We start from the raw sequence: 19,553 nt of genomic DNA, 5'->3' as shown, positions 1-19,553 counted from the left end.
TAATAAATAATAATAAAACCAAAAACTAAGTAAATAAGAAACAAAGGCCAGATTTGTGTATGAAAACATTTATTATAGGCTAATAAGAGATCACATGTATTAACTATTACAGTCCAAAAACAGATGACCCCACTTTTGTATTAGCTTTTTGTTTGTTTGTTTCTGACATCAGAAAAGAGTGAATCAATTTGTCAAATATCCAAAATACAAATAAAGAAACCAGTTATGTTGATAAATAAAACGTTAACTCTAAAATTCCTACACCTTTTTTTTCTTTTTGGCAAAGTGCTGTATTATTCCAGTAAACTACTCAATGAACAAACACATCTACATTGGTGAAAAATAAAAATGCCACAAGATATTCTTCACACTTTAAAAAATAATAATAAAAAAAGGAAAAAAATGTTTTGCTACATCATTCTGTCTGGTTTGTTGAGCCTTTAGAAAAGCTGTACTCAGGCTGGGCGGATGGTGGCGGCACAAGCATATATATACTTTCTCCAAGTGATGCATAGTTGGTTTCTGATGTCTGTTTACTTGTTTTTTATCCATTAAGTCCAATCGGAGCATTAGAAAAAAAAATCAAAAGAGTTCAAGTTCTTCATTGATGCATTGTCATTACAATATTTCAACCTGGAAGGCACGTGATCCACAGATTTCAAGGCATTTAACAAAAACATTAGAAATCCCTGTTAGTTTTAAAGAGCGATGAGCTGAGAACAGAAACAAAAACACAGATAAAATATTTACGGCTCCTGACAGCAGGAAGAGCCTTAACATATCCTCTAATCCCTTCTGTCTTAAAGTTTGTCTTTTTAAAAAACATTGCAGTAACAACAACAAAAAAAAATCATCATGATTGCAAAGGTTGATAGCAGAGAGAGTGAGACATTCAAGAACTAAAAGTAAGCTTAAATACATAAGAGACCCACTCCACTATCATACTATTTACAATAAATCATACAGATGCCTAACAAACATGTTAGTGCTTTCTCAATGCTACAATCCCATCAACACAACCAGACTATGGAGCACACTGCAAAAAGTTTTCACCCAGAGTGACAGAATATTTTCTGAGCCCTATTTCTTTTCAATTAATTCATTTAAATTGGACTGACCACCTTTAAACGAGATCTATTCCCTAAACTTTGATTTTAAACTTACTCACTTTGTCTTTTTCATAGTTGCTGAACAAAGTTTTCTTGAGGAAATCAATGAAATGTTTAGCTATAGAGCCCCCAACTTATTCAAGATAATTTAAGAACCATAAAAAAGTACTTTAAAACTAAACTAAGTTATACTGGGAAAAAAGGTAAAAAAAAAAAAAAAAAAAAAAAAAGAAAAACTACAAGTGTGACATAACTGAAACAGGAACTTTCTGAATCAAAGTTTTTACTTAGTTTGACTAACGTTAATTTAAACAAGTCAAAGTCTTTAAAGAAAAAAACTTAATTTATCTTTTCTTGGCAGTAATGGGCTTCTGTAATTTTCTGTCACTGTGTGTGATTGGATATTTCTCATTCCTCCTGCAGTGTGGTGACTCCGCCTGGGCTCCATTTTCCCTACAGCAGACACATTTTTAATACCAAAGAGTCCACTATTTCAGAGCTCTGAGCCCACGAGCTGTTGACAAAAAAATCCACAACAGTACACACAAAATAAAGAACATTAGTATTATACAAAATCAAAAGGTTAAAAATCACTTCTACTTTTTGGTTTAAATATTAGTTAAACAAAATGTAACTAATTTAGCATGGAAAATAGAACAGCTGAAATAGCATAAAGTATATTTCTAAAACCATATTAGGTACAAAAGCAAACGAAAAAAAAGAGAGAAAGAAGGACTGCTGAAAGTCTGTTTCTCTGCATCTTGATGGATTCCCAAGAGACATGTGACAGTTCATTTGCACAGTCCTGGGACTGAAAGAAGCTTTTGAAAAATTAATTCATTCTCACAAACGTTTGCACATGGGAAAGCTCGCAGGGAAAAAACTGGAAAAGTCTGACACACGCAAAGAATCTTAGCCATCAAGTAAATCTGCATTTTCCTAAACGTGTAAAGGTGATTGGTTGTGACCCTGAGAAGTGGACTGCAGATTCATTTGAGAACAAACAAAAAAGGAAAAATAGTTCATTTTCATGTCAATTTTTTTTCCACCATCATGACACCAACACAACTCTACAACCATGCAACAGATTGCACACGAACATATCCACACATACATAAGCAAGAAAACCATAAATGTGTATAACTTCATACTGATATGTAATTTGTTTTTTTCTTTTCAAAAAATATTTTGGAAGTTTTTTTTTTCTTTTTTAGATACTTTTTTTTTTTTTTTTTACATCTCTATTTATCGCAAAGCTACCGTTAAAACAAGGTGTTTAGTGATATTTAACCCAGTAATCTTTACCATCATTTTTTTTTAAAAATTGAAAAGTACTGAATTATAAAGTCAGAAACAGGTTCATATGGTGCAGCAGGGAGCTTTGACTTTAACAGAATGTAGATCTGAAAAAGGCAGGAAACTAACCAGAAATCCCCTCAAAAGGCTCCAACACATTAAATCCAGCTATTGGTGTTACAGTTTGCATTACTAGTTTTATCTGTAACTATTATTTTCTGATTTTGTAATTAACCATTTATACTGTGTTAGTGAAAAACATGACACTGAGTGAATATAAAGACAAAGCAAGTGAAAAAGAAATTAAAGAATAATATCTTGATCTACAAGAATAGAAAATGGACAGAGGCAAAGCAGCTGCAGTACAGTGGTGCGTTTGAGTCTAATTTTATTAAAACTCTCTGTTCTGTCTCTCAGTTTTCAGTTACTACGCTCTCCAGTTTCACAGGAACAACTGAATGCTGCATCCTCACGTCTGGATTGTGTTCAAGTCTGTTAAACGGAGCTACAGTGAAGTCTTGATGAAGACGTTTCCACAATGATTTCTCCTTCTACTGGATTTCTTTAAAAAATGTCAAAAAACAATCAGTCTATCAGTCTAATGCATTTTTTAAAAATAAGGGCTAAAAAACATTGTATTTGATTATACATTTACAATAAACCTATCTTTTGTGTGAAATGCAGAAACTGAGAATTTGAGGGGTTCATTCATTCATTTTCTGTACCGCTTTGTTCAATTAAGGGTTGTGGGGAAACTGGAGCCTCTTCCAGCAATTAGCAGTCGCCTGTATTTGAGGGGTTTTACGCTTAAATGGCTGGTTTTCCTGCTACCTGCCTGCAACGCAGTGAGAACAACATGCTAATCCTGGTCATTTTCTGCACTCAAAGGCTCATTACGACACTCTACTGATTAAATGGAAACACTGTGCTGCTGCACTGTGCATATTCAAGTGATTTCAGATCTGAAATGTCTCCTGTTTGCTTGATAAGTGGCCAGAAAATTGCCAGGCAACCAATCATCCTACTGCGAGACCCTGAAATGGCAACACTGGACTGTCCTGCCACACCTGGAACCTGCCACTGAATAAAGTGACCTACAGCATTGATTCTACTTATTAAATTGTCTGTAAAGAAGAAGATGAAGAAAGGAAGAGAAAAAGAGGGAGTCATTGTGACATTTCTTTCTCTCTGTGATTGGACACAAAGAAGTGAAAAACAGAAGAGCTTGTTGAGAGAGGGACGGGACACTTCTCACATCCCTTTTCAGCATCAAATTAAATGAGAATGGATGAAAGAAAAGATAGAAACTCCTCACTGGCCACATAACCTGATACAATGAAAAGGACCTCACCGTCCAATCAGAATTCAGAACAGATCAAGTGAGTCATCAGTTGCTGGTGTTTGTTTCAGAAAATCAAAAGCAAAGAAAACGGAGGTGGGTATTTGTTGTGGCCAGTGTTAGATCCCCGTACTGTACTGTAGTTGAGGGTGATGATAATGATGATGAAGCCAAGACCCCTCAGAAGTTAAGGTGCCTCTGGCTGGGCTGGTGCAGGTGCATGGTGCCGGTCTTCGGGGGGCGCAGTAGGTTGAGACGCCGCAGGGCCTTGCGGGACAGTGGCTGGGTGCGCTGGGTGGCGTTACCTGGCCGCTGCTGCAGGAGGCCAGTTTGGGAAGAGAGTGCTGCAGCGTAGCAGGGGGAGTGGAGGCTAGAGCGACGCTGTACAACTGCCACATCAGACCTGCAGGAAAGACACAGGCCAGGTTAGAAATAGTAAATTATTTGTCTAATCAGTGAAGTAATTTTTCAAGCACACATGTGAAGTAAACTCTGGTTCCTATCATGTAAAAATCCCTACTTGTCTAGATTGAAATTCAAATTCTCCCCATGAACGCTTTCATTTATTCAGCTTTCTACAGAAAAAAAAAATCTACTGGATTTAACTATTTTACCTGTGTCGAGGTCCATCTAGCATGCATCTCGCCTTCTCTTTTCCACCTGAACCTGTTGGGTCAGCGGCCATATTGCCTGACAAAAACTCCAATTCTCGGTCAAGTGTACGTCGTGGCAGGGCATCAAGGGTCAGTCGCGGGGGGCTGTGGTGGGCATAGACGGACATGCTGGGGTGCTCGATCAGCAGGTTCTCCAGAGGGCTGGTCTCCAGGAGGACTGGCTGGCTGCCGCAGCCAGTGAAGCAAGGAGGGGGGGTTACAAACCAGCTCTCCTCCAGAGAGCAAGCATCTAGACGCAGAAAGCCTCCCTCCTCACCGTCCACATCATCCTCCTCCTCTGCGCCACCGTCTGGGTCGGTGTCGGCTGTAGAGTTGAGGGAGGTGCAGGAGGCGTAGCGGATAGCAGGGCTGGCTATAGGGGAAGGGATCATCACCAGGTCCTCCTCCTCATCTTCAGGACTGACTGTGGATCCAGCGAGGCTGTCACCACAGCGACTGGAGCAAGTTTCAGCTGTAGAGAGAGGAAGACGGGGAGTTAATGGGATTTAAGAATGTTATACTTTATAACAACATATTTTACAAATGACTTCATTAAAATCCTAAAACTTGGCATAATAAATTCACGATGGCAAATGATGTGTATTTAACTTCTTCATTCTATAAGCCTTTTACTTGCTGTTTTGCCTTAATTTATACTGAAACATGTAATGCCTTTAGTCTCCCAGCAGACGGCACTGCACATTGTCTTTGCAGCAGCAGGGGCTGTCAGATGTAAACATTATGTGGATGCCGAGCAGCCAGAGAGCTGCAGGCAGACCAGCATTACATGTCCAACTAAATCCACATTGTGCACACATGTTTCTGTTTGTGAGTGCAACTAAACCTATCTCACAGACTGAGAGCAGCTTTATCTTCTCACAACCACCTGATCCTTGTTTCCTCCACAAGATGCAGCAGAGACAACTGCTGCACATTCTTCTGCACATAAATCATCTGTAACCGTGCCAACAGTCTGCACTGCTAGACGTTTGACTCTGCAATGTGGAAAAACTGGAGGCTTGCCAAAAGCTCCAGGTTAAGGGGATCAACCTTGTTTTTGTCCAGCATCAGCTTCTAATTATTAACTAAGAAACAGGAAGAGGTGGAAACATGATCTCAAGCTAGCAGACAGGACACTAAAAATAACTCTGTGTCGAATAAGCAGATGTCTCTGTTTGATTTCAGTTCTGTTTAAGGACATGCTATTTTTTCTAGTGGTCAAATAAAGCTTGAAAAAAAACAAGACAAAATTCAACTTTATCTGACCCTGCAATGTTTATTTTCCTACCAAACACACACACACACACACACACAAACTCATAAGACCTTGAGATCCCCATTGAATAATCTCCCCTGACTTCTTTGTTCTTGATGTGTATGAATATGTATATTGTTTTCATGCATGTGAGCAAGTGTTAAAGGTTCATTACTACACGTGACATGACCACTACCCGGTGGCTCTGACTCTCAGGAGTCCACAGAGGAATCCTTGTTTACCCACAACAGGACAGAGAAGCTGCAGAGTGCTGACTCAGTGCCCAGTGGCTGATCTTATGCTCACTTTATCCTCTCGCCAGAAGCAGCACAACGTTCCCTGCCCGAGTCTATCAGCAGCTGATCTCCTCCTGCAGAGGCTGCAGGTGTTATGCATCACCTGGACTAAAGGTTTCTTCAACAGCAAAGAGGCACCATCATTAACGAGGGCAGCACTGATTTGGTCACTCTGGCTAGCCGTGTGTTGGGTTAATGAGGTCGGGCTAGATAACTGAACCACAAACCACAAAGGCTCAGTTGAAAGGTTTTAAACAGCAAACAGCTTTGTTCACATTCAACTAAACTTATTCTACTTTTACCTTCAAGCTGCATTTTGCAACATCATGCTCACTTTGATGCAAATCAGAATAAATTAGTTGAATGCCTACTATGCATTGGCTTGCAAGATGAGTTAGTTATATTTTGCAAGCAACAATCACTTATAAAACACCTATTTGCAAGCTGAATGTAAGCAAAGTTAATAAATCTGCTTTGGATATGCGTAATGTGTTTCTCAGGCATCAATACATTGATAAGCTTTAAAGCAAAAGCATGCATGGAGCTGTTTTATAATCACCTCAGGTGCCTTTGTACATTTTATTCCCTTTGCATTCAGAAAATAACCTGCCTTTTAGAAATAAAGGGAGAAACACAATGCTGTAGACAGGTATGTTTTAAGTGTGAGGGTGTCAGAGGCAGCTCAGAGTCCATACATGTCCACCTTCACTGGTCTAGAAAGGGAACCACCAAGATCTATTTTTACCTCATTAGGTTCCTTGGGTGCTTTTGTTTGGCCTGTTTACAGGTTGATTTGCCTGATGTCCAACAACCTCCCCCTCCTTGCTCAAAGTGGGCCAAACAGCCCGTTTCTCCTCCCCCCACCATTCTGCCTGAAATATTCGCACAGCTGTGGAATCGGAGACTTGTCAAGTCAAGTCAAGACCGGCAGCGAGCTAACGGTGGGCCAAAGCAAAGAGCTGTGCCAAGATTTACTGAGAGCCATAAGAAAGTTACTGCAGTGTGTCATGTTGCTGCATACAGCGTGTGAGACTTGCTGAACTTCTCTCGGTGTTGTTTCTGTTTTGACTGGGATCTGTTTTTGCTCTCAGACAGCTCTGGAAACTTGGCTCAACTTTGACCTGCCTTTACACAACTCTAAAGTTATAAAATAAATTTCTTTCCAACTTGTTGCTTCATGCTGGTTTATATTTTCTCATAAAGAGTCAGTTTGACTAATTAATTATGACTGAAAATCTGTTTGCTAGCTTGTCTTTGACCTTCCTATCAATCTCACTGTCTGACTTTATGGGATTCTTTTCATCTCTAATGCAGGTTTACCTCCAAAATGTTTTAAGTTTTCCACATTTAATCTGTGTTCCCAAACCAATGCCCCAGAAATGACCCCTTTCTTCACCCAAACCACCATCTTTATTAGTATTGCTAAGCTGAAATTTCCTTGAAAGTCCTGCATCATTGACTTGTATCAATATTTATGATGCTGCAGCTAGAATTTAAAGAGCCTTCAAATTAACATCAGAACAAAAGAGGCACGACATCAGATTAAAACCAGCAGTGATACAGAAGCCAATGCTCATAGTACAGCTCATCCAACTTTTAATTTGTTTACAGACTGTTAGGAAAGAAAAAAATACAACATCTGACTGACATCATGTATAAATATCAAATATATCATCAAATAAACATGTGCAGGTGAGTCAGAATGTTAACTGTTATCTCTGTGAACTGTGAACATGTGAACATGTGAACTGAACTCTTTCTGTCAAGGTGTACTTTTAAGGCTAATTAATGGTTTGTACGTGCGCATGAACAGACTTTATATGGACTTTAAACACGGAAAGCAGACATGCATGCAGTTCCATGAATTCCACATTTCAAAGGAATGGGTTTGCACATTCTATCACATACAAGAAGGGAAAATAATAACTTAAGAGAAACTTCAGGTTTTTTTTGTTTTTTTGCTTATGGCAGAGTAGAAAAGGTCCAAAGTGGAAATACAACCATCTGCGTGTCCTGTTAATGGCTGCACATCTTTTCACACACCATCCTGGTCCTCACAGGACTGAAGTTATGCCATGTAACTACCAGGTTCATTTTCTTGGCTCACGCAGAGTCTGCATGCCTGCAATCCATACCATCTACGCTGCACGCAAATGTCAGCACATGAACAACAAAACAATGATCCCGCTGGCACGCATACACAGAAATCATGATTTAGTCCGTACTTTCTATTTTGAGTTTTGACACTAATGTGTCCATTTAGCTTCAGGAGGAAAACATTTGAGGCTTTGTGTTTTTGTTTTGAATCATAGTTACCTGATCATTTTGAGATTTTTTTTTTTTTTTTACTGTTTACTATTTCAACTTTCAAATCACAGCATTTCCCAAACTTCACTGCTATTACGATATGTAACAGATTAACAGATTAGCTGGTGGCAGGCAAAAATGTCAATTTCAGTCTTAAACTGTGTCACTTAGTACTTTCAAGCTCAACTAGGAAGAGGTGAAACAAAACTAACCGTTCTATACCATATAATAGTTACACTGCAGCTACAGAATATGCACGGACTTTGGGAGATAAACCTGCGTTTGGAGACCAGTCTGTGGTTACTGCACATGGCTGAAAATGCAAACAAATTAACGTGTGTATGAAATATGTATCAACTGACAAAATTTGTCCAGTTTTATGAAGTTCAGTCTCATCAGTGAAATGATTAGAAATTGTGAGATTGCAAAGTTTGCTGGTGGTTGTTCTGTGTAGGGCAGAGTTCATGTGACATGTTGGGAAATTCTCAACAACGAGTAATAAAGTGTAGAAGCCCTGCCCATACATGTTTTTCAAATCTCATGATTTTTGTAACACATAAACCTAAGCATGAAGAACGTACAAATGTAATGAATCTGTAGAATTCCTACTGCTTGAGTAGTAATAAATTACTTTTTTTAAATTAATTATTGGTAATAAAAAAGTACTTATTTCTCTGTGGGTCAGACTTACCTAGATAGTTGACCAGGATCCAGTCTTCATCCTCATCCTCTTCCTCCTTGCCATCTCCAGGTCTGCTGCGTCGGCTCAGCTCCTCCACGTCATCCCCAAACAGAGCACTGGTGAACCTCTGGAACATCCCGGGATGTCCTGCAGGGGCGTGAGGCTCAGGAAGGGGCCGAGGGAGGCGCGTAGCTCAGGGCGACGGCAGGGAGGAGGGGCAGGCTTTTTGGTCATCAGCTGCAGGGTGCACGGCAGGTGGAAGTCTCCGGAAAGGTGCTAAAGTGCATCAATAATGTGTGGTCATGGTTCATCTGAGGGCCAGCAGACACACGCTGGACATCGCTCAACGTCGGGATTTAACAAGTGCAAAAGTACAAAAGAAAGCCCTGAAAAGAGACAAGACAGAGACAGCGATTTAATCAGCAGAGTCCTCTTAGATTTACCACAAGAATCCAACAAGCTACTTTTCTGATTCTACTCAAATCAGCAGGGTCAAGTGTGAGATAATCAAAGAGTCTTGAGGGAAGAATCAGACTCTTCAACTATTCAATGCTCTACTTTCATCATTAGCTCATTTCTGCTGAGCAGGAATAGACATGTGTTTAATGCTGCTGGAAACTCTGAGACTGGACCAGACCAGTCTCAGAAAAGTCCAAACCCAGAAAACCGAAAACTGAAAACAAAGGAAAAAAGTTGCAAATGTTTGGGGTATAACCTTTTTTGTTTTTTGGTTACACAGCCATACGGGTTATTGATAATAAAAATCGCAAGAGCAGCTTTGATTTTATGACTTGAAAGCATCCAAATATTATTTACTTTTTAAGTTGGAAAGTGTATTTGCAGTGCATGACCCATAAAAGGGTCAGATGGGTCTCAGCAGCCAGTCAAGTAATTATTAAATTACCAGAAACCTCATCAGCTCTAAAAGATACTCTAAAAATATGCCTTTGGTTCCACAGGCCCACTAAGATGTACTGGCTTTTTGATGTTCACCTATATTTTCATCATAAAACAAAAGAAAAATATCCGATCTATATATCATTTTGTGTTTTTATAGCCTTTCTCTTTCTTCCTGACTTCTTTTTTTTTGGGTTGTGTAAAGGAAATAACAGGTAGATCTGAAGACGGTTCACTTTTAATCACTGACCCTTACATGAGCTGGCTTCTCAACACAAGCGCTGTCCATTGTTTATTCTTATGCCTGATTGTAAACATATGCAGCTGCTGCTTTTACCTGCCAAGAATCCCCTCCTCGTTCCCCATAAAACACTTTAAGATGGAGGCTGACAAAAACAGCAGGGCATCTCCGACAAATCAAAACACACAACAAGGACTCTAACAATGGTTCTGTAAATATTTGCTTGTTGACGCAGATTTATCAGGGCTGTAAAGTTAATCACCATCACTGGATTCATTTCCTGTCAGGTCTGACGGATGCGAGCAGGAGCTCCAGTTTCTTAGAATATTGATCTGACGGAAGCAAACACAGAGAAACGTATCTGTGTCATGCTCAGCCATACATAAAGAGATCTGCTGTCCTCAGAGGACACACAGACACAGCTGGCTTGCAGCCTGTATGCTGGACTCTTTCCAGAGTTTCGCATTAGGAAAGTAGACTAAATGAAAAGTGATCAGTGTAACTGTCCCTCTGCAGCTGCTACATAAATGACATCTATTGGCACAGCCTTAGTGCAGTGTAAAGCCAATTGTACAATATCCCTCCGAATCTTTTAATCTCTCCTTTGTCTCTCATTTTACTGTTTCAGTTCAATAAAATCTCTCTAAACTAGTCCCACTCCCTGTGCAGCTGCCAAAAACATGGATTTCGGTTAATAAAAATTCAAGAGTCAAGAAGAAAAAAGCCCTAGTCGGGTAGTGCATGAAGTTGCAGCTGTCCTCTGTGTTTTGTCTGCGACAAACTCTGCAAACATACCTTATATATTAAAAAGATAATCTAACCCATCTAAAAGGTTTTTAGAATGAATCAAACATTGCAGTATTTTTCTTTTGCTTTATAGATGTAACTACAGAGTAGAGAAAGTTTTTTAATTAAGATACAAATTCAGTATTGTTTTAATGATTTTATCTGTGAATATTCATGCAATCTGAAGAACAACATAAGCTCTTTCAGCTTCATCACATAATGTTATCTGTTCAACTACTTAACCGTAAAGCATGACATCAGTTAGTAAATAAATACACTGCTTACTTTGTTTGACCAGCTGTACTCAGTTTGGTCATGTTTTCTTTAAACGACCTAACTGTATCAATCTAGTAGGTCAGTTTGATTTTACCTGAGTGTTTATTTTAAAAGGTCTTGATAAATTTTCAATAAAGTGATATTTATGATTTTTTTTAAATAAAGTCCTAATAATACTTTAAATCTTTACCACTGACCACAACAACAGGCAACAGTATGGGAAGGGAAAACATAAGTATGGAATTTATATAGGATATTAATAAATAATATAGAGGTATTAAGATATTTAATTTGTAAAAACATACTGAATTCTTAAAGAAAAGACTATTTCACACCCCTATATACTAAATAAACAAACTTGGAAAAACCTTAGAAAATGTAGCTACATTAGGCCTACTACAACCAATAGGTTTAGTATTTGGTGTAAATCGCAGGTTGCTCTTCAACATTCACAGCAACTGTTACAATAATCACCGCTAGGAGGCGCGGATGAAATAAATCCAAACTGCCTGGAATACCTTCCGTAGACAACAACACGAAGTCCTAAATGTCCGAGTTTTCTACTTGCAATTAAACGCGCTCTACGTGTTATACCGTTAAGATGCGTTCAGGTATTCGAGTGCGCGCTCGTATTTCCGGTTGTCATTCTCATTTCAAGCAATGAAAAAAAAACCTTAAGCGCTCTACGCTTCAAGAAAACAGTGAACTGAGCCCGCCTCTGTAAACAGTGAGCAGCTGTGACGAACGGCGAACAGAAAAAGGTTTGTAACCGACTGTACCACCACCAACAGCAGGCTGATAATCTGCTGCACCTGTTTCTCCTCCACTATTCATCCTCCTCCTCGCGGATAGCACATCTCATGGATAAATAATAGACGATTGCATTCGTTTCAACATAATAACTACCACAAAAAGAGATAAGCTCTTTGGGGCCTCTCTTGTGGGTGATTAATATCCATTAAACAGGTCACATAACGTGGATATCTGTTGAAGGACAACTGCATCTATGTTATTACAATCTGCACTATTTATCCAGTCACGTGTAAATAAGCAGTAACAATGGTAGGCAATGTAGGACGCTTGAAATCCTTCAAAATGATGCCTCTATAATGTGTAGCCTGCGGGATTAGGAATAAACCACAATGGATGCCCCATAATCAGGGATAAAGGAGGATAAAATACAGATTACAAACGTTTTAGTTGGCAAACAGCACTACACCTTACACTACTTCTCCGGAATCAAGCTCAAATTATAATCATTGTGACTCTTGTAATTATATGAATCGTTCATTTATATTTTCCACTGGTCCTATGTCTTGTTTAAAGCCGCAAACTAATCCTTTTCTCGTTTTTTATGCAGTTTGTTGAAAGAGTTCATAGTTTTGTCTATCATATGAATTCCCTTCAGATAGAAAGCCTCAAATGTCGGTATCGACCCCAAATCCAAAAGCGCAAAGGCATTTGACATTTTATCTAATTAATGTGGAATAATCATCACTCTTCTCGATTAAGTTTCCTTTGTTGATGGGCTAGTCAACTAATCGGCTAACGTCCTCGGTGCTAATGTGATTTGTAAACCAGTCTGCAGGAGGAAAAAAAAGCTAAACTGGTCCAATCATAATGTGGAAGAGCAGCCTGTGAGCGTTGGACGGTTTTGATGGTAAAAAAAAATGGGAAGGGGAGGAGGCTGTAATTCTACACTGGCAGGGCTGGACGGCAGTACACAGCCTGGCAACCTTTAACTTTTATCTCCAGAAATAAGTGATTGAATATTTTCCAGAATAATCGAAGTCCTTCGTGGAATCTGGTCAAGAAAAAACATGGAAGCTTTGAAGAAATATAGTAGATAGAACTGGCTTTCAAAGCCTACCGAGGCTAAGAGGTTACTTCAGAGTAAGCCCAATAAAAATGCAGAAATTCAGTGTACTAACACATCTTAGCTTTTCGAAATCACCCTGACTGTTTAAGTGTGTACTGTCTCTACTGTAATGCAGATTAAATAAACCATTAGCATCAACACAGGAGACAACAGACCCGTTAACGTTCACGAGAGGAAAACAAAGAACCCACCTGCGGCAGAAGGAGGAGATGTAAACGACTTCAAACCGTGATTAAAATCCTTAAAACGGAGGTAGATACGTTACTTTTCGAAAAATAGAAAAACTTAATCTTTCTTCGCGGAAGAAATAAAATATAAAAATTGTTAATTTATGGACTATACATAGGGAGTCACAGTGCGGTAGAACGTTTTTTTTTCTTTCAGTCCGTTTCCTCCTCAGTCCCCCGACTGCGCCTTCTTTTGTTGTTGTTGTGGGGCTCTAACAGCTGATCGAAACGACGTCACCAAGGACAGCCTATCGTAGGGGACGGGCAGGGAGCTTGGCGACCAATCAAAAGGTTCAGTACAAGCTGTCACTAACCCACGTGACTTTACCCCCCTCCTTCTCACTAAAAAGGGCATGACTGGGCAAAGCTCTCATCTGGACGGAGCTAAAATGTAAGCGTTTCCCCAAAACAGGCAAATGTTATATCAACAAACCTGCATCCGGGGTTCAGCCTCTGGATTTCCTGTTTTCCTAGTATCCACACACCCTATTAATGTCACGATTTTAGTTACATAATTGCCTCAAAACGTTAGAGTACATTTAAAAGATTTTTTAAAAACACTGATCAGTGCTTGACTGAATATAAATGCTATTATTGCAGTAGTCTGCATCTTTCAAAGACTATATATAAAAAACGACTGGAACATCCATTCATCTGTTTTTCATGCCTACCCAACACAGAAACATATGAGACAACTAGGTTATTTATAGTTACACTTACTCTTAGGATCAATTTAAAATGCTAATCAATTTAACATGTGTTTGTGCTGTGAGAGGATGCTGTCATACCCAGACAAAACCATGGGGAGAACATGCAAACTCCACACACAAAGGCACCACCTGAGGTTCATAACAGGAATTTTTATGTTATGAAGCCATAGTGCTAAAATGTTGAATTTTTACATCATCTCCTGATCCAAGACACACAGTATTAGAAGTCTAGAATGAACAACATTGCTGGCATGTAGTCCAAACACTGTCATCCCTGCACCCAGTGCTTATTAAAATGAACAGACCTTAGATATGACAGGTGGAGTCAACAAACAGGATATTCCTCTGTTTAATTACATGAACTTTGTTGTGGGTGTTTGTGGTGACTGCAGAAGGAATTCTGAGATTGTCTATCAACAGAAATCATCATGATGTGTTGCAAGATGTAAATGTTTTAAATTTGTTGTCACAGCTGCATTGTCCACATAAACTTTTTTTATTAATTCATTCTGCATTCTAGATGTCAGAAGCTTATTTTGTATGATTGTGAAATGTCTTCCTTCAATAACACAACTGGAAGTGTTAAATGTTGTCAATGTGTCCCATCTGCATAATTTTTGTGGGTTAACTGGTATTCTCATTGTTTGTAGTGGCTGTTATCTTTGTGTTTATTTTATGTCTTTTAGTTACATACACAGACACAGAATCATCCCAAATGATTCTGTGTCTGTATGAGGTTGTTTAGTCTATTTTGGTGGTCATTATGCCTCTTTTTGTGGCCAGCCATTTGGCCTTAAAAGAAATGTTAATTAGTCACTGTAAACACAGTCTGTGGGCCTGTGATCCTGAATTTCTCCACTGTGAGATTAGTAAAGTCCAACCTAACCTAACCTAACCTAACCTGATCCACAGCCCCCAGAGCGTCATAGCTGTGATGTATGTACTGGTGCTCTATCACACAGAAGAAGTGTGAATTTTTCCAGCTAAGAAAACTCCTGCATAACATCCATGTGGAAAATTTACACATAGAAGCAGGACACAGAGATAACATGTTACCCTAGATTTTTTCCACTTCCAAATAACAAGAACACACCTGTACTATTCTGACATCACAACACTGATAACATGTCTCTCTCTGCTAACGTCCTGTGTTTTTTTCTTTTCCACAACATGTTACATAACTGCTGCTGCATCTCCACAATGTAAACAAACCTATAGTTTGAAAGTGGGTGATCTGAGTCAGCAAGGCTCTGAAAATGGACAGACAGGGTTTTTAAAATAAAGTAATTTCTAATTAGATTTGCTGAAAATTCATAAAGTGTTTAGCCTCGAAGTGTAAGAAATGGATGGATATTTTTAAGGTTGGAGTGGGTGGGTTGAGGGGCACCTATTTGTATGGTTTTCAGTGTGCCCTGCTAGAGGACTGCAGATGTAAATTAGCCTAAGGCTAACTCTGGTACAATGCATCAATCATAGTCCCTTAGAAACAAAAAGTGCAGGCCTAAAAATGCTGCTATACCCCTTTAAGTTGATAGTTTTATTCACTAAAACAAGTGCATTTCTTCTAACACAACTTAACACTAACTTCTAGCTCCTCTCCTCAGACTGCTATTACAGCCGGGATGAGTTTAACTGAAGGTTAAAGCTTTTTTGAAATTCATCAAAATAAAAAATTCTGTTAGCATCAAAGCTGCTGGATACTGTTTGTCTTGTTCTTCTGTTCCCATAGTGCTGTTGTTAACAAGGAACTATTAACCAATGAGCTTCATAAATACACATACTTACATACCAACACACACATATACACACACACACACACACACACACACACACACACACACACACACACACACACACACACACACACACACTGTATTTGGTTTTCAGTCAGCCCCTAACACCATTTAGCTACCATAGTAGGAGCACCAAATATAAATTAGTAATCCAGTGTTGGCATCGCTGGTGTATGAATGTGTGGATGAATGTTCGGTGATGGTCGGAGAGGCCGTAGGCGCAGACTGGCAGCCACGTTTCCGTCAGCTTGCCCCAGGGCAGCTGTGGCTACACACGTAGCTTACCATCACCAGGTATGAGTGAGGAGTGGATGAATAGTGAATTCACACAATGTAAAGCGCTTTGGGTGCCTTGAAAAGCGCTATATAAATCTAATCCATTATTATTATTATTATTATAATCAACTTGTAAAATTCGTCCACATAAAAACAAATTCTGCACCTTTAAAGTAAAATGAAACTATTCCAGAGGTCTTTCTTTTTAAGATATTTACACACTGTAGCTGAGAGTTGTAGAGAAAATGGAAATCATTGAGACATAGTGGTTTTGTTGGTTTGAAATTTTTATGGATTTGTTGATAACAATTGAAATGATTACCATTTCACAATGAAGAGATGAATCAGGCAATTCTTCAGTGTTGTAAAGGAATGTTTGTTCTCTACTAAGTCTCAAGATCAGTGCTTAAAGCTGGAGATACATGTTTCTTTTAAACTACTACAGGCCTGATAAAATACACAGTGTTCTGTACTGAATGTCTGTTTGTGTGTTTATGTGGTGGAGACATAATGGGGACATGACCACTTATGGGCACAATAAAATGAAGTCCCTGTAAAGTAAATCATTGAATTTTATGTTTATTATAAGGTTATAATAAGGTAAGGGTGATTTTAAGGTTAAGAAAGTCAACGTGATGTCCTCAGAAGTGATAAAACAAGACTGTGTTTGTGTGTATTGTATGTGCATTACTGGGAGTGTCATGAACAACACAACAAGCTATCAGTGTTACACATTGCATTCATCCATCACAACAATGCAGAGTCGCCCTCCTTCTGCTGCGCTTTATGTAATCTGGTTAATGTTTACAGTCTGTGTTGCAAAATTTTGTTCTCTGTGAGTCGACAGGGGTCAACAACCTTGCCTTGTTCTCACTGATGACTCATCGAGTATGCTGGGAAAATGTTTGTCTATTTGCTCTCAATTTGAAGTGATATTTCTTCCCACTGGCTTAGAAGGTACCTGGAAAAGTTTTCTATGTTATCATGCTAATATGCAGAGTTATAAGGGTGGCTATCAAAATGTTGATATGCTATAAAAATTGAAATATCCATTTATGGCAGATAACTTAGCTTGTTTCAAGTATTAAACACCTTAAAATACATATTTTGTGTAGCGATATATACAGTAAGTATTTTGAATTAGCTAACTGATTTGCGAACAGAGCAAGAGTAGACAGTTTTAATAAAATCACATTTAAAAACAAAATGTCTTGACAAAAGTACTTGGTAACAAAAGCTCTAATAAACATAACAGAATCTTTACAAATAGCTTATGCAAGTTTGGAATTATAAAAGTATTTAAAATGACTTAAATTGTATTATTACAAGTTGTTTTTTTCCTATGACTAAATCTTGACTTAGACTTATGTTTGTTTTGGACCTGAAACATCCAGAGTATTTTCAGGCTGTTGTCAGTTTCTCTTCCAGCTGCTGACTGTTGCCGTGGAAACGAGTCTTCAGTCAAGGTTCAGCGGTAGGTTTGTGGTGTACTTCAGAAGCATGCAGAGAGGAATGTGGACCGGGCTGTGTAACATAGTGACCTCTGACAGTTGACAGCATACGACAGGATCATTAACAACACAGCCAGATTAACCTTCTGCAAGTAAAACATCATGCAGGAATTTATTGGAATCAGCTGATGTTTTCTACAATATTCCAATGCCAAAAGTGTAGTAGTTTTCTATTTAATTTTAACACATTTATTTGGGGTTTAGACAAAAACAAGTCACATGTTTTGGTAGTTCCAATTATATGACAACCAAGTTAATTACATGAGACCAATAATCTGGAGTAACTTTGAGACTTTCAGGCAATTGCTGCTGGGAGAACAGTGCCCCCTGCAGCAGTGAGACAGCTAAACTTCTTCCTTTCCCCCCTCTTTTAGGAAAAAATAAATAAATAACACACCCATACTCCATCATAGCAAACTTCTGAAGGTTGCAGACTAATCTGTGCGTTTTTAAAAATCAACCTAAAATCAACTATTTAGGATTGCTATTATTATGCTTTTTTGCTTTTACCAGTTCACTTGTTCAGGTAGTTATTCCCGTGTTCGGTCACACTTTACGTCCTGTTTTATTTTCATAGCCTAGACCTCCTCTGCTGAGCCCAGTAAATTTTGTTTCCTGCTCTTGAGTCACACCAGGGTTTCAGTTGCTGACTGCCACACCTGCATCTTGTTTGTCATAATCCCACAGTATCTACACACCAGTTTTTTCCTCAGTTCTTTGCCAGACCAACATTTTTTGTTGGGTCCTGCAGAGTCCTCAGTTTTTGGCTTCATGTCTCTGGGCTTTTCCTGGCTCTGCAGAATGTTTGGTTTTGCCACATGTGCCTGTCTCCTGCCCATGAGTTTGGATTTAGGTCCAGCTAAAGCTCACTTTGTGACAAGACTAAATTAATCAACTGCTTGGGTTTCTTGTACAAAAGTAAAAAAACAAAAGAATTCATTTCTCCATTAAACTTCTTTGGTAAATCTTAGATTTCAAACATTGTCTTCAACATTATTAATGTGAAAAGGTTGCTTGTGATGGGTCACCTTTATGCAAATAGTTTGGATCGGAACAGGTGAATCAGGTTTGAACTGCCAATAGGGGAAAATCCCCATAAAGGGAGCAAGTTGTCATAAGAAATTGTTAATATTTGTGCTCTGTCTCTGAGACAAATGCAATATATGTGGATTCATATACCACTGACCATGTAGTAGCAGTACTAATACAAATAGTGCACAAAGTTCTGATAACATATTTTCACCGTTCTACACTAAATGTGACTGTTCATTACAGTAGAAGAAACTAAAAGCTACAGGATCTGAGCATTTGACACCAGACATATTTTGGGTGGAGTGTCACTTCGATGCATGATAAGCTTTGACATGCAGGACCACAAACACAAACATGCGAGCACACCCAGAGGAAAAATGCAGTGCAAGAGGTGGAGGGTTTGATGAGCTGATATAAGATACACACCATGCAAAAAGCTGACTTCTGTAGGAAAGAAAAAAGTGAATTCCCATGTGTTTTTTTTCATCAAGTATAAAGGAAAAGAAAATCTCACATTTCACATCATTTCACACTGCTCTAAAGCAGGAGGGAAAACTGACAAATGACATCCTCCTTGAGTTGCATCAGCTGAGCTGAGGGAGGCGGGACAGTTCACTGAGTCGGCAGGTCATTGGCTCGGAAAGTCATATCAGTTCTTTGCCTGTTGCTCATAAAGCCAGTTAATAATAGCTGCAACGTTATAAAACAGCTTGTTTCTCCTCTTTGTCAGGAACTGCATGAAGAAACTCAGTCATGGCTTCAAAAAAGCTTAACTGCATGTGAGGAAATCAGCTGTCATAAGTAATGAGATGGATGTGATTAAATAAGCAGAAGTAATGTGAATCCATAAGATAATGTATTTTACAAGGCAGCAAGTAGTCAGCTTAACTCAAAAATTGTTGCTTAATCTCATTTGAGTATTAAATGTTCAGATACTCAGATGGAAGGACATTTGCCATACCGAATAAATAAAAAAAAAGGTTGAGTT

The 19,553-nt window shown here is 38.8% G+C and overlaps 1 protein-coding gene across 1 annotated transcript; it reads right to left on the bottom strand.

Annotated features, from left to right (window-relative positions):
* Nucleotides 1–147: 147 nt before the first annotated feature.
* tp53inp1 (tumor protein p53 inducible nuclear protein 1) lies at nt 148–11,905 on the bottom strand. Its single transcript, XM_041988011.1, is given in 5 exon segments — nt 148–4,147; nt 4,359–4,869; nt 8,947–9,120; nt 9,123–9,323; nt 11,656–11,905. Coding segments are annotated over 4 exon segments (957 nt in total). The 5' UTR covers nt 9,172–9,323; nt 11,656–11,905; the 3' UTR covers nt 148–3,924.
* Between the last annotated feature and the right edge of the window lie 7,648 nt (nt 11,906–19,553).

This window comes from Melanotaenia boesemani, chromosome 6 (genome assembly GCF_017639745.1).
Source record: "Melanotaenia boesemani isolate fMelBoe1 chromosome 6, fMelBoe1.pri, whole genome shotgun sequence".
Taxonomy (NCBI): domain Eukaryota; kingdom Metazoa; phylum Chordata; class Actinopteri; order Atheriniformes; family Melanotaeniidae; genus Melanotaenia; species Melanotaenia boesemani.
The sequence above is the reverse complement of the archived record's forward strand: the minus strand, read 5'-3'. Positions and strand labels throughout refer to the sequence as shown.